At 35.5% G+C, this 14,734-nt stretch overlaps 1 protein-coding gene across 1 annotated transcript; it reads right to left on the minus strand.

Moving 5' to 3' along the window:
• Nucleotides 1-8,351: 8,351 nt before the first annotated feature.
• Nucleotides 8,352-13,837, minus strand: LOC131846786 (uncharacterized). Its single transcript, XM_059196183.1, has 5 exons — nt 13,762-13,837; nt 12,933-13,070; nt 11,923-12,191; nt 11,369-11,554; nt 8,352-10,914 (listed from the first exon to the last, which is right to left on the minus strand). The coding sequence occupies exons 1-5, from the start codon at nt 13,835-13,837 to the stop codon at nt 10,741-10,743; spliced, it is 843 nt and encodes a 280-aa protein (XP_059052166.1). The 3' UTR covers nt 8,352-10,740.
• Between the last annotated feature and the right edge of the window lie 897 nt (nt 13,838-14,734).

Below are 14,734 nucleotides of genomic sequence, written 5' to 3' on the forward strand. Positions count from 1 at the left end.
ATACAATAAATGTTCTATACAAAACTAAAATCTATGAGATCATGGTATACGTATGACCAGTACATACATTCAGCATTGTTCATTTCAATTGCCGTGGTTATAATTACCGGCTTTTGGTGAATAGTGGGGTACAAGATGGCAGCATATGAACAGTGACGCAGACTAAAAAGGCATTATACGGGCATCCCGCGAACAGAACGGACGCGTTGTGCGCTGTTGTTTTATTATTATCATTATGTGTGGTTTTGATTGCTTTTCTGTGGCGGAACCATGTGCTATAAAAAATTCAACGTGAATGTTTGTACTGGACACTTTAAATTTATATATTAAACATATATTCGTTATTCAGTCTGTATATACCAGCCGTACAAAAGATTTAAGCTTATAATGGTCACACTAGCGCACGAGTAAGGTTCCAATAGAGATACTTTAAAAAAATATATCATTTTAATTTCTTGCCAGTTATTCTCAACTGCAGTAACAAGTCGGATTGGACGGTAGGGATAAAAATATAAAATTTATAAGATAATCTAAATGAAAGAAATATTTTGTCTTAGACATTTTTTTTTATATTACGATGGTGGCGAAAAAACGTACGGGCCATCTAATGGTAAACAGTTTATGGATGCCTGAAACACCAGTGGCTTTGATAAATATCCAAATTTAATCAATTATTTTGACTTTGATATATGTATATATAGCATTTATAAATATTTGTTGGTTTTGCTATTGTTTCACATTTTACATATTATTGAGGTATTTATAGTTTATTGTAAGTAGCTGTAACAGTTATTTTAAACTAACTTATATCCGTATTCGTCCGCTTATCATTCTGTCAATCGACAGTGATATATAGTACACTATACATCTCAATTGCTACGAATATCTATGCGAAATTTCATTACTATTTTTAAAGGCACCACAAACAAACTGACTTTCACGATTATAATATTAAAATTCGTTTGCAAACATATACATAGCTTTTTCGGATATATATAATAGTAAATTTTTGCGTTGTTTTACCCAAAATACTACTAGTATTTGTTGCGGTCTACATTCGTGAGGAGAAATAATAAATTATTATTATCATATAAGAAAACATTTTTTACCGACTGTACAAGTGTCAATCTATCTATATACTTCGGCTGCTATATACAGACGAGGCTACCTTATACCCTAGTATACACTGGACGACGTAACTATGTATACACCTATACTAAACATTTTATACATATACATAAATGCAAAGACACTACACTTGGCTTAGCGTGTTCGCGTATTGTTGGCGCTGTATTTGGTCACATATTTGTTATAATAATTTATTTGGTTGCAATTTCATATTTATGCAACTAGAATGACAAATAAGGGGTTGCCCTCCCCCCCTTCTCGGCGTATTAGCCTCGAGGGATACACCGCAACTATATGGCCCGGAAAGCGTGCGCCATTACTCACATGCTTCCACAGTTGGTTGGTTCCAGAGATAGGTATCTCGCCCTACTCAACTGTAACTAGCCCTAACAACGATATAGCCGAACTGGATAGATAGTGTAGTATATGTGGGAAAGAGAAAGATGTATTATATCGTCTCTAGCGCACACTGCTGGCGTCATGCGGACATTAAGTTTGGAACGGTGAGTGAGAACAGTGGTGTAGGTCTGAGAGCTTATGATTAGGTTGAGAAACTGTACTGTTTCTCAACCTTGTAGAAATATGACATATTTAAATGGTAAAAAGACTCCTGTATGATTAACTTTTGAGTTATCTGTCTGTAATTCAATGCACCTACGCGAAAACGATAGGCCAAGTGAAATGCCGCCATAATATATTGGGGTTTTAAAATTATGCTCCTCTGCATTAAATCGAATACAAAACTATTGATTGTCTACAATATTTGTTGAATAATGAACACCCATGCTTATTGATACCTATTTACAAAATTATAATTATTAGATACATATACGACCCACGGATAATATCTTAAAACAATACACATCCTTCTCTATGTAACTTAGTATATAATTGCATTGAATTCATTAATAATTTTTATATATCAATTGTAAAAATAACGCTCAGTGAAAATAGTACAGCAATTGCTTATAACCTAGAAATCTGTGCAATTAACTAAAAAAGGATTTCTTAATAATAACTTAACTTAAAAAATCATCTTAAAAAAAATTAAGTTAAGTATAATAACATAGTTACATAATTAAATATAAGTCAACGTTTTTTTAAAGAATAAAGAAACGTATATATTAAGGTAGCATGTTGACGTGTGCTGTACAGTGTGTTTAAATGTGGTAAATGATATAAAAGTAGGAGTGTTATGGTTAAAATACATTTTTCACAGTGCTCGGGACCTCTAGGTCCCGACCGCCTACACCTGCCATATACATACTCCAGTCCTGAATGATATACTAATATTAAAAGAATTAGTAAAATACGGCACCGTATAAACGCACAATGTACAGCAAACATCACGATACTAACTTTAAAATACCATAAAAATATAAAATTAATATACAAGACTATTTCTGGATATGTGATACTATTTGTTCACCTGCAGTATACATTTCTTTTACAGAACCCCAACTATGAGATAATTATTAAGTCCCTTTTTAAAATATTTTTTTATGCTTTTTGATGATAACTATGCACTAAAGATAGAGGTTTTAATAATGTAATTAATGAAATTGTCATTATAGGCCATATTTCTGAAAATTGCCGGCGCAGTCAACGTGTCCATCAAACGTTAACATTCCAATATTTCCATTTTTTTTTTTCAGAACACTATTATCTATGAATATTTATTTGATTTAATTATGATGGAAGGGTCAACGTGTAACTTAACTACTTAAAAACTTAACTCAATGAGTTTCTGTAAACATTGCCTGTAAGATGTAGTAGAAATTAACAAATCACACAATTTAAACAAATTCTATGTTATTGAACTCTTTGCAAAGATTATTTTTATTAAAAATTATTTTTTTATTAATAATTTGTAAATAATTTGCCAATTATACATATTTATGCTTATGATGCATAAAATAGATATTAATCTATGACGTACTTAATTTGTATCAATTACTAACAAATTTTTGGCACCCCATACTCGTTGACTTTCTTGAGGACTACGGTTTTATATCACCATATTTAGTAGTTCCACTGTTACCTTTAATGTGAACGCAGTTTGCAAATTATTCGAGTCAAGATTCTATAAAGTGGAATGAAGAGAGGGGGAAATGTTACGATACGAAGAAATTGAAATACGCAGTTGCAAATTTATATTGTACGTCTTTTATTTATATTTTATCTTTGATGCACCATCACGCTTAGTTAGTTTCGTATTAATTGTAATTAAGTGAAATTATTACGTAAATTAATAGATAAATACTATTTATTTTATATTATCACTAATGTACTTAATGTTAATGTAAATTGAAAATATAAATATGTGAGCTTGGAATATTGCAATTTTTATTTCTACATACCTTGTATTATTATTTATACAGTATATAAATGGGATGATGTTATTTATGGGCTCCTGGTATTCATCACAAGGCGACGCACACAGTCGCACGGTAGGTATTGGCCTATCACAAGGCGATGCGTACACCCCCGTACGTTAGGTGTTAGCCAATCACAAGGGGACGTAGCCAGCCGCTCGGCAAGTGTTGGCCAATCACATTTCAGGATACTAGGCTAGCAGACATCTTTAGTGAGCCTTTAATGCGATATAGTCAATTACTGTTCTTTTTTCTGCGTTACTATTCTTTTGGATTCAGGCGGTCGCGTAATATATTAATAACGTCGTATATAAATAATAAAATTTATAAGTAAATTCCTTACTTTTTATATTTACATTAATTAGACGCAAATCATCACATTAATTATGAATATATTGTCGTTGTTATCACACTTAGAAACTAGATGGCGCTGTAGTCACTGAAGTCTGGTATAGCGGGGCGCAAATGCTCTCGGCAATTTTAAGGACTGTACGCATGAAAAGTACCAGGCTAGCATAAATCATCAGATCTCGTTCGAGGTGAAAGGTTAATTACTGAATACTATTATTTTCTGTGTTCCTATTCATCTGTTGTAAATTATGTTAGTTTTAATAGAAAATACTCATTAATTTTGTAAATGTCAATGTGTGTTTGTATTTATGTTAATTTTTAAACAGTTGAAAGTATATTAATGAAATTTGACGTAAAGATGAGTTGTATAATGGGGTCGGACAAATATTTTAAAAATAACAGATGAAGACGCAATGCGATATTAAGGAACGTCATTATTTTTAATTTAAACTGCGGGAGAAAATACGGAGCACTACTAGGAAAGTCCCTAATCTAAGCGACTAGACAGCGGAAACTACTTCCTTTTATAGTATATTAAGATGTGTATCGAATAATTATATTTTCATTCTTTCAAAGTATAAAATAATAATAAAAAATTGGTTGTCAGGAAATAAAACTATTCGCTGTATAGTTACAATATTTTTATTTTCGACCAAGCGTCAATTACAAAAATGTGACGAGCATCTCCGCCGCGCACCTCGCGGCACAACTATACAAACATCGATATTACATATATGTATGACTAGCTACTTGAGTATGATACTTATATTAAAGACTAGGGAATATGTAATAATCGTTTTCTGGTCATGATTTATGAATAATAATATTGATTACGGATATGGTATCACTTCCGGTTTTTCGAACTCCTTAAACTACAACTCAGTGGGGCACAAGATGGCGGCTTATGAACTGTGACTCGGACAAAAATGGCATTGTACGAGCAGTCGAACGGAACGGACGAGTCGTATGTGTCTAATGCATATCTTTTCAATTATTGTTGTCAATAATACTTATTTCCTGAAAATATCATGCCTTATAATCTTGTGCTATTTGGTAATTTGTAACATATTTCCATAAAATCGTAAATTCGTACTAATTTTTTTTAAAGATAAATAACCATTTTTTTTATCAATTATCCATTCAGTTTAATTTATTGGATTACAATTATTCATATTTCTAATATCATTGGATTCAATGGCATAGCATCACCAATTTGACATACGGGTTATACAGCAGGTTGCAAGATATAAAATCCCGAAATATAAAAATAATATCACTCACAGTATACGAAATAAATATAACAGTTTAACTTCAGTGCACTAGTTAATATATATTATTATAATATAATATATTGAAATAACATAAAAAAATATATGAAATCACATGCCATATGATCAGATCTTAAATTTTATATACATACATTTGGCACTTTTAAACACATAAAAATAATCATGACCAGTCAACAATATGGACAAAACGAGTTCGGTGATAGATATAATCTCATTGTGCGTTTGCCATATTATTTATCCCGTGTTCTGTCCCTTTCCGGCGAACACAGCGTGAGTGAGATAAAAATACGGTGTCTCTTAACGAGTGTAGGTATACAATAAATGTTCTATACAAAACTAAAATCTATGAGATCATGGTATACGTATGACCAGTACATACATTCAGCATTGTTCATTTCAATTGCCGTGGTTATAATTACCGGCTTTTGGTGAATAGTGGGGTACAAGATGGCAGCATATGAACAGTGACGCAGACTAAAAAGGCATTATACGGGCATCCCGCGAACAGAACGGACGCGTTGTGCGCTGTTGTTTTATTATTATCATTATGTGTGGTTTTGATTGCTTTTCTGTGGCGGAACCATGTGCTATAAAAAATTCAACGTGAATGTTTGTACTGGACACTTTAAATTTATATATTAAACATATATTCGTTATTCAGTCTGTATATACCAGCCGTACAAAAGATTTAAGCTTATAATGGTCACACTAGCGCACGAGTAAGGTTCCAATAGAGATACTTTAAAAAAATATATCATTTTAATTTCTTGCCAGTTATTCTCAACTGCAGTAACAAGTCGGATTGGACGGTAGGGATAAAAATATAAAATTTATAAGATAATCTAAATGAAAGAAATATTTTGTCTTAGACATTTTTTTTTTTATATTACGATGGTGGCGAAAAAACGTACGGGCCATCTGATGGTAAACAGTTTATGGATGCCTGAAACACCAGTGGCTTTGATAAATATCCAAATTTAATCAATTATTTTGACTTTGATATATGTATATATAGCATTTATAAATATTTGTTGGTTTTGCTATTGTTTCACATTTTACATATTATTGAGGTATTTATAGTTTATTGTAAGTAGCTGTAACAGTTATTTTAAACTAACTTATATCCGTATTCGTCCGCTTATCATTCTGTCAATCGACAGTGATATATAGTACACTATACATCTCAATTGCTACGAATATCTATGCGAAATTTCATTACTATTTTTAAAGGCACCACAAACAAACTGACTTTCACGATTATAATATTAAAATTCGTTTGCAAACATATACATAGCTTTTTCGGATATATATAATAGTAAATTTTTGCGTTGTTTTACCCAAAATATTACTAATATTTGTTGCGGTCTACATTCGTGAGGAGAAATAATAAATTATTATTATCATATAAGAAAACATTTTTTACCGACTGTACAAGTGTCAATCTATCTATATACTTCGGCTGCTATATACAGACGAGGCTACCTTATACCCTAGTATACACTGGACGACGTAACTATGTATACACCTATACTAAACATTTTATACATATACATAAATGCAAAGACACTACACTTGGCTTAGCGTGTTCGCGTATTGTTGGCGCTGAATTAGGTCAAATATTTGTTATAATAATTTATTTGGTTGTAATTTCATATTTATGCAACTAGAATGATAAATAAGGGGTTGCCCTCCCTCCCTTCTCGGCGTATTAGCCTCGAGGGATACACCGCAACTATATGGCCCGGAAAGCGTGCGCCATTACTCACATGCTTCCACAGTTGGTTGGTTCCAGAGATAGGTATCTCGCCCTACTCAACTGTAACTAGCCCTAACAACGATATAGCCGAACTGGATAGATAGTGTAGTATATGTGGGAAAGAGAAAGATGTATTATATCGTCTCTAGCGCACACTGCTGGCGTCATGCGGACATTAAGTTTGGAACGGTGAGTGAGAACAGTGGTGTAGGTCTGAGAGCTTATGATTAGGTTGAGAAACTGTACTGTTTCTCAACCTTGTAGAAATATGACATATTTAAATGGTAAAAAGACTCCTGTATGATTAACTTTTGAGTTATCTGTCTGTAATTCAATGCACCTACGCGAAAACGATAGGCCAAGTGAAATGCCGTCATAATATATTGGGGTTTTAAAATTATGCTCCTCTGCATTAAATCGAATACAAAACTATTGATTGTCTACAATATTTGTTGAATAATGAACACCCATGCTTATTGATACCTATTTACAAAATTATAATTATTAGATACATATACGACCCAAAGATAATATCTTAAAAACAATACACATCCTTCTCTATGTAACTTAGTATATAATTGCATTGAATTCATTAATAATTTTTATATATCAATTGTAAAAATAACGCTCAGTGAAAATAGTACAGCAATTGCTTATAACCTAGAAATCTGTGCAATTAACTAAAAAAGGATTTCTTAATAATAACTTAACTTAAAAAATCATCTTAAAAAAAATTAAGTTAAGTATAATAACATAGTTACATAATTAAATATAAGTCAACGTTTTTTTAAAGAATAAAGAAACGTATATATTAAGGTAGCATGTTGACGTGTGCTGTACAGTGTGTTTAAATGTGGTAAATGATATAAAAGTAGGAGTGTTATGGTTAAAATACATTTTTCACAGTGCTCGGGACCTCTAGGTCCCGACCGCCTACACCTGCCATATACATACTCCAGTCCTGAATGATATACTAATATTAAAAGAATTAGTAAAATACGGCACCGTATAAACGCACAATGTACAGCAAACATCACGATACTAACTTTAAAATACCATAAAAATATAAAATTAATATACAAGACTATTTCTGGATATGTGATACTATTTGTTCACCTGCAGTATACATTTCCACTCTGGCCGTATCGAAATTGATTGTATAATATAATTTATAACAAGAAAATTACACAACGGTGCTAATTCTGATAAGTATGTAGCGCGGTGGTTAAAACCTCACCACTGTAGCGTTATATATGTGATGAGGCGTCGCTACGAAATTTCTTTATTCTAGAATGTAGGTAGCGAGTATAGCGGTGAAATAATTAATAATAATAATCTCAGGACAATTCATTCAGCGCCATCTAGACCCATGTTAAGCTAGCTGAAGCTTGTGTTATGGGTACTAGATAACTGATACATATACATAGATTTTTTTTCTGTAAATACATACATATTATACATAGAAAACACCCAGACCGATACAAACAATCGTACTCATGAATACAAATGTTTGTGCCGTGCGAGGAATCGAACCCGCGACCATCGGTCGTAAAGCGGTGTGCTAGACCGCTAGACCACCGATGTCGTCGAATTGCACTATTTTTTGTAAGTTTATTTGATAATATGCTACATGGCTTATTAGTAACGCGTGCATTCGACGCGGAGTCGTAATGTGGACTAACTTTACACTGAACTTAAATCTATGTTATGTGGAGGGGTACTAACAGAAGGGTTTCGAGTGTTGACAGAAATATTACAAGTATAGGCACAAGTAGTACTTTTTTTATACATAATACAGTTGGATAGTTAGGTAACATGACGGGTAATTTAAAAAGTTAAATTTCATTTAACGAGAATTCCCTCTCGTTGACTATGTTCAATCTCCTCTAAAAAGTTACATTTTAATACCCTCTCGTTGTTGATGTATGATTTTTACTTTCTTTAATATCATACTTATCAAAATCGGCACCATTGCTGAAGTATTCTATCTAAGTCTTTCTTATAACATAAATATCTAAATTTTATTTTATGATACAATCACCATCAAAATGTATTCCGACTGATAAATTATTTTTATACATATAATTAAGTAGTGATGACGCAAAAACACAGACCTATCGGAAACGAGATATCAAGACTTACATCTGGTGTATAGATTTATATGTCTATTAAACGTGGACATTGACTCAAAATGAAAGGAACACACTGGAAGATTTTGAAATGTGGTGTTGGAGAAGGAAATGAAAGAAGTAGATGGTAAGATAAAATAAGAAATGAAAAAGGTATTAAATACCTTTATTTGCCATAAAATATTCGTGTTAAGACCTGGTTAATAATATAAATAATGTATATTAAACACGAAAGTTTAAAAATAACTAAGAAATGGAAAAAGTACTGCAATGCGTTAAAGAAAAGAGACTGATCGGTGGTCTAGTCTCTCTACTTCCATGATCGCGTGTTCGATTACTCGCACGGTACAAATTTGTATACATGAGTATTTATATCAGTTGTCTAGTACCCAATCTCGAAATCATTACGAACTGACATATCATAAGAGTCTGTAAGAGACTTACATGAAAAAAGATAATTTGAAATTATTTAATACATTATCTTTTAGTTAAAAAACCAGACAAAGTCAGTACTAAATATTTAAAAATATAATAATTACTTATCAGTCGGAATACAACACTGGTACCACAATGGCCAAGTTTACATTGCATGTTTCTCTCACAATTTTCTTTTAAGTATACCATTGGGACCAAATATCTCATTAGTCAAATTCGGAAGATCTCTGAACGCATTCAATTCCCTGTACATACCAGGCACCCTTACCCGTTTAAGCACATCATTAAAAAATACATTTTTGCATAAACTTAAATAATATTAAGTGCTTCGATTTATAAGTACATTAAAATAAGCAAATAAACTTAAACCAGATTAGAGTACGCTTTGAATATAGAATTGAAGCTAATTTATTTTACATCTTTCAACTGACTTCACTTAGTGGAGTAAAAAACTATGTGGCAGAGATGCCAAACAAGAGCATTGACGTAGAGTAAGTACAGAGTTACTAGTTGTTTGCCATCTCATTCACCGTTATAACGTACACCAATTTCCATCTCGCTTGCACACAGCGGTCATGTCGAATCAATATATTGGCGCCAAATTACAATATTATTTTAAATTAAGAACATAATACCGCTATGGTCCACAATTTATAATTCATTTCTCTCATAATTTTCTTTTAAATAGTACATACCAATTATTTAAATTTGGAAGAGTTCCGAATATACCAACACTTGTTCAGTTCTAAGCGTCACTGGAATACATACAAATCTGCCCCGTTGCTTGCAAGGCTTGTAAGACTTTTATCAGACAAAATCCAACAAATCGTGTATAGTTTTTAAAATTTACATTTTTTTCATTGTATTGTGTATTTTCTTCGCTCACTTGAGCGATGCAGCAATCAAATGTACCAATCGGACATATTGGATTCGCATTGGAATGATCTGTCGGTTGACCGAGCGTATGTGACCATACTACTCGGCGTTCTAAATTTGAATTTTTATTAAATTTCATTCTAGGTGGGTTAGTATAAACGCCATATTACTTTAACTAGACGTTCTTAATTTGAATTTTTACTCATATTTTGTCATCGATTGATATATAACTAGCACTAAGTAGTTCCAAATTTTATACATTCGTCGAAGTACAGTCGCCGGCATAAATAGTTACACGTATATCACTACCAGTGTCCATTAGAGTAGGAGGAGATCGACTGACCGTGTGGAGGCGGCCCGCGCGCCTCCTAGATGATGAACTCCTCTGCGGGCGGCGGCAGCTAGCTGAGCGCGCTGTAGGCGGGCGGCGGCGGGGAGCCGCGCGCCGGCATCAGCACCGCGATGTTGTACGGCGGCGGCGCCTCGCCATCAGCCCCGCCCGATGTGCTCGCCGCGCGCTCCGGGCCCAGCAGCGTCGCCAGCGAGATGTCGTCCGACGGCTCCGACGGGGGAGGCTGAAAGTTTACATTTTATTTATAAAATATTGACGGCTCCGTAGTCTAGTGGTTTAGCACCTATAACATATCCTATGCTTACTTTGTGACTAGTAAGCGTTGTGTAAATTGTTCAGAGGTATTATTAATATAAATTTTGTCTATATAGCACATAAGAGATGTGATTTAAACAATTGTTATATGTGTAGCGAGATGTTGTAGTGATAGCTGACAGTGAATACATACACCACCATCATGTGTATAAAGAGTGTGGGTGCGCACTTCAGTAGACGCAGGCTTAGTGTGTACTAACCGGACAGGTGTACACTCACCGGGCGGGTGCGTACTCATCGGGCGGGTGCGTACTCATCGGGCGGGTGCGTACTCATCGGGCGGGTGCGTACTCCTGGGCGGGTGTGTACTGTGTACTCACCGGGTAGATGTGTATGTACAGACCGGGCGCGTGTATACTCACCGGGCGGTCGCGTTGCGCGGTGGAGGAGACGCGATCAGGGGGACGCGCGGGGGGCGAGGGGCGCGCTCGTCGCAGCGACAGCGCACAGCCGACGCCGCACACGCACGCTACAGTCGCGCACACCACGCCCACCTCGCCGCTGCTCGCGCCGCCGCCCGCGCCCGCGCCTACGCGCTCCCGCGTTATCTACGCAAGTGTAAACGCGCCATTATAAAAAAATTAATATATCGATATGCAAATTACCCTAAATAATGCTCACGGTAATAATGTAGCAAAGGCTCGGGGTTCATTATCCTGTAGAAATTTAGGGACCTGCTGGCCCCCTTCTTAAAGCTCTTTTCTCCACTTCCCAGTGAGCAGATGAGTAAAATGGATAATGAAAAACTAAACTATTAACAACTAAAGGACTCCTTTAAAATTTTTATGGCCTATAAACAAAATTTATACTTCATAATGATCATATTGGAAGAAAAAGTAACAGTACATTCAAATTTCAAAATACATTTGTAAAATTCAGGACATGGATACCATGGAAAAAATAATAAAACACTCACCTGTCGATCAAAATAGTACTTAGCACCAGCTAGGAAGACAGTAGCCAATGCAAACGAGACGAGCATCCCAAACTTGAGATGTGGAGCCATCATGGGCGAGTGATGGAGTCCGAGCGCCGCAGTCCGCAGTAGAGTATCAGGTGTGACGCTGCGAGCCGCCGCCAGGCTGGCGATGGTCGGCTGCGGGGGCTCGGGTGGTATCTCTACATAGAGGCTCGGTTCATCGTGTTGGCGCCGCGAGGTGTGAACAGGAGGCATCGGTGGAGGCCTACATTGTATAAATTATTATTAATAGTTTTGTTTATTTGGAGCCTGTGATAAAAGAAGGATTTTAGACTATTATTAGGTTAAATACTATAGTATTTAACCTGATAATAGTCATATAATTTTGTAAGGTGTTTTCTTTGTTTCTACTAATATTGCATTTTGTGCTCGCCATAGCACTAGTCAGATGCTAAAGAATGACGGCATAGAAAAATAGAATGGTTATGACTCATAGTTATTCTTTTTGTGAATAATACATATATTTGACAGCTAGTTTCTTTTTTCATACTACGATGGTGGGAAACAGGCATATGGCTCATCTGATCCTAAACGGTTACCGTAGTCTATGGGTAGTCAACGGCCGCGAACCGGTGCACCGGCGCCCGCCCTGCGGCTGCGGAGTGCATCCGTTAGGGTGCTGACATACATACCTGGCGCGGGCGCGGTGCGGGCGGCGCGGCGGGCAGTCGACGGCTGCGGAGTGCATCCGTTAGGGTGCTGACATACATACCTGGCGCGGGCGCGGTGCGGGCGGCGCGGCGGGCAGTCGACGGCTGCGGAGTGCATCCGTTAGGGTGCTGACATACATACCTGGCGCGGGCGCGGTGCGGGCGGCGCGGCGGGCAGTCGACGGCTGCGGAGTACATCCGTTAGGGTGCTGACATACATACCTGGCGCGGGCGCGGTGCGGGCGGCGCGGCGGGCAGTCGACGGCTGCGGAGTGCATCCGTTAGGGTGCTGACATACATACCTGGCGCGGGCGCGGTGCGGGCGGCGCGGCGGGCAGTCGACGGCCGCGAACCGATGCACCGGCGCCGCCATGGGCTTGCGGCCCGCGCCCGCCGGGCCCGCGCCGCCGCCGCACGCGCGCGTGCGCGGCCTCCCTGCGCCTGCGCAAAACATGCGTTAGAATGGTAACACACACTCGCTTAGTCGTTAGGTGCCCGAATGCATTGAACTCCGATATTCGTATTCGGGTAATCTGTATGCCGCTGCCGTTAAAACAAATGCTACAGATCAGTTTGTATTGAATGTCTGCTATCTCAGATTAGCACGAACAAACTGTTTGTTCTTGTTAATCTCTGGAATGACTGAAAAGGTTTTGACATAACTTACTCACATTGTTATAAAAAGTAACTGATGGATAGTTTAATTTCTAAATTTTTTTTGAATAGAAGAAATGTTAAATTCCACTTGAATGAAGAAGTTGCTAACACATCTGAAGATTGTGACATAAGACAGACTAGGTAACTGTGTCCCATATGACACACACATTTTTGGTCCTTTACAGATACTTTAAAGACAGTAATAATACAAAACTAAGAGAAAACATTTTATTTTTCATTGGTAACAATGGACCACATATTATTTATTAATTTCAGGCTACTAATAACCTATATCATAAATACCTTATAAACTAAGATACATATGTAATAATAATATAAATATAAATTATTCTACACCAATTTTTTAAACTAAAATTATGAGAACTATAATACTTAAATATATAACTTATTTCCATTATGGATTTTTCTACTTCTATACTTGTTATGGAGAAAATAAAAAGTTAATTACCAGCAGAGAGTGAAGATGGTACACGGTGACGACCGGTGTAGGCGCACTGGCTGCGTTTATCTATCCAGAAATGCATCGGAGCTTGTACACTGGGCCGTCAATTGTAAACTTGCCACAGGGCACTGCCTCCAACTAGTGTGTCCAATGTTTGTTGAAAACCATTACTAATTAGTTATTCTCTACAAACAGAACAAAGAAAGTTTTTTGTTAGATGCTAACAAATAAATGTGCAGATGCTGAATTCGGTCAATTGTACATAAAAAACTTTTATAAGCAATAATAAAAATAAAACATAATACTAATATCAAAATCAGAATTTGTAAATAATCAATTTCATTAAAATAGAAATATTATTTTTTAATAATATTTAGAGCATGAAATATTACTATATAAATATAGTTGATAATTGGATTATGGAAAAAATTGAGGGAATATTTGAAATATCTATTAGGTATATATATTTCGTTATAATTTAAACTAGTCTATATAAAGTTTATTTACTATTTTTTTATAACATATGTATATTTATTATTTATACCCAATAAACAGAACAAGTAAATTACAAATAATATAGTGCAACATACAGAAAAATACTGTGTCTTTATCTTATAATAAATAAATAAAAACTTACTAGCAAATTATTTTAAGTAACTTCAATTTTTTATAAAATCTTTTTATTTTCACCATTAACGCCAAAATTATTATTACAACTTACAAAATACACACAACTTAATGATTATAATATATGAATGTTTCTTTATACTTCACCGTCTATACAATTAAAATATTACATTTAAAAATATTTATACACATTACAAATTTTCAAAGAAATTTATTGATATTGGACTGTACTTGACAGCCATTTGTAATTTGTGGGCGGGGTAGTATGCGCGCGAATAGAAAATCAAAACAGGCAGGAATGCCAACATACAAATTCGCAATAATCAATAATGTTTTGTAGTTTCATCCATAG

This window comes from Achroia grisella, unplaced genomic scaffold (assembly GCF_030625045.1).
Source record: "Achroia grisella isolate CSIRO2021 unplaced genomic scaffold, CSIRO_AGI_Agris_v1 utg512, whole genome shotgun sequence".
NCBI classification, from domain to species: Eukaryota; Metazoa; Arthropoda; class Insecta; order Lepidoptera; family Pyralidae; genus Achroia; species Achroia grisella.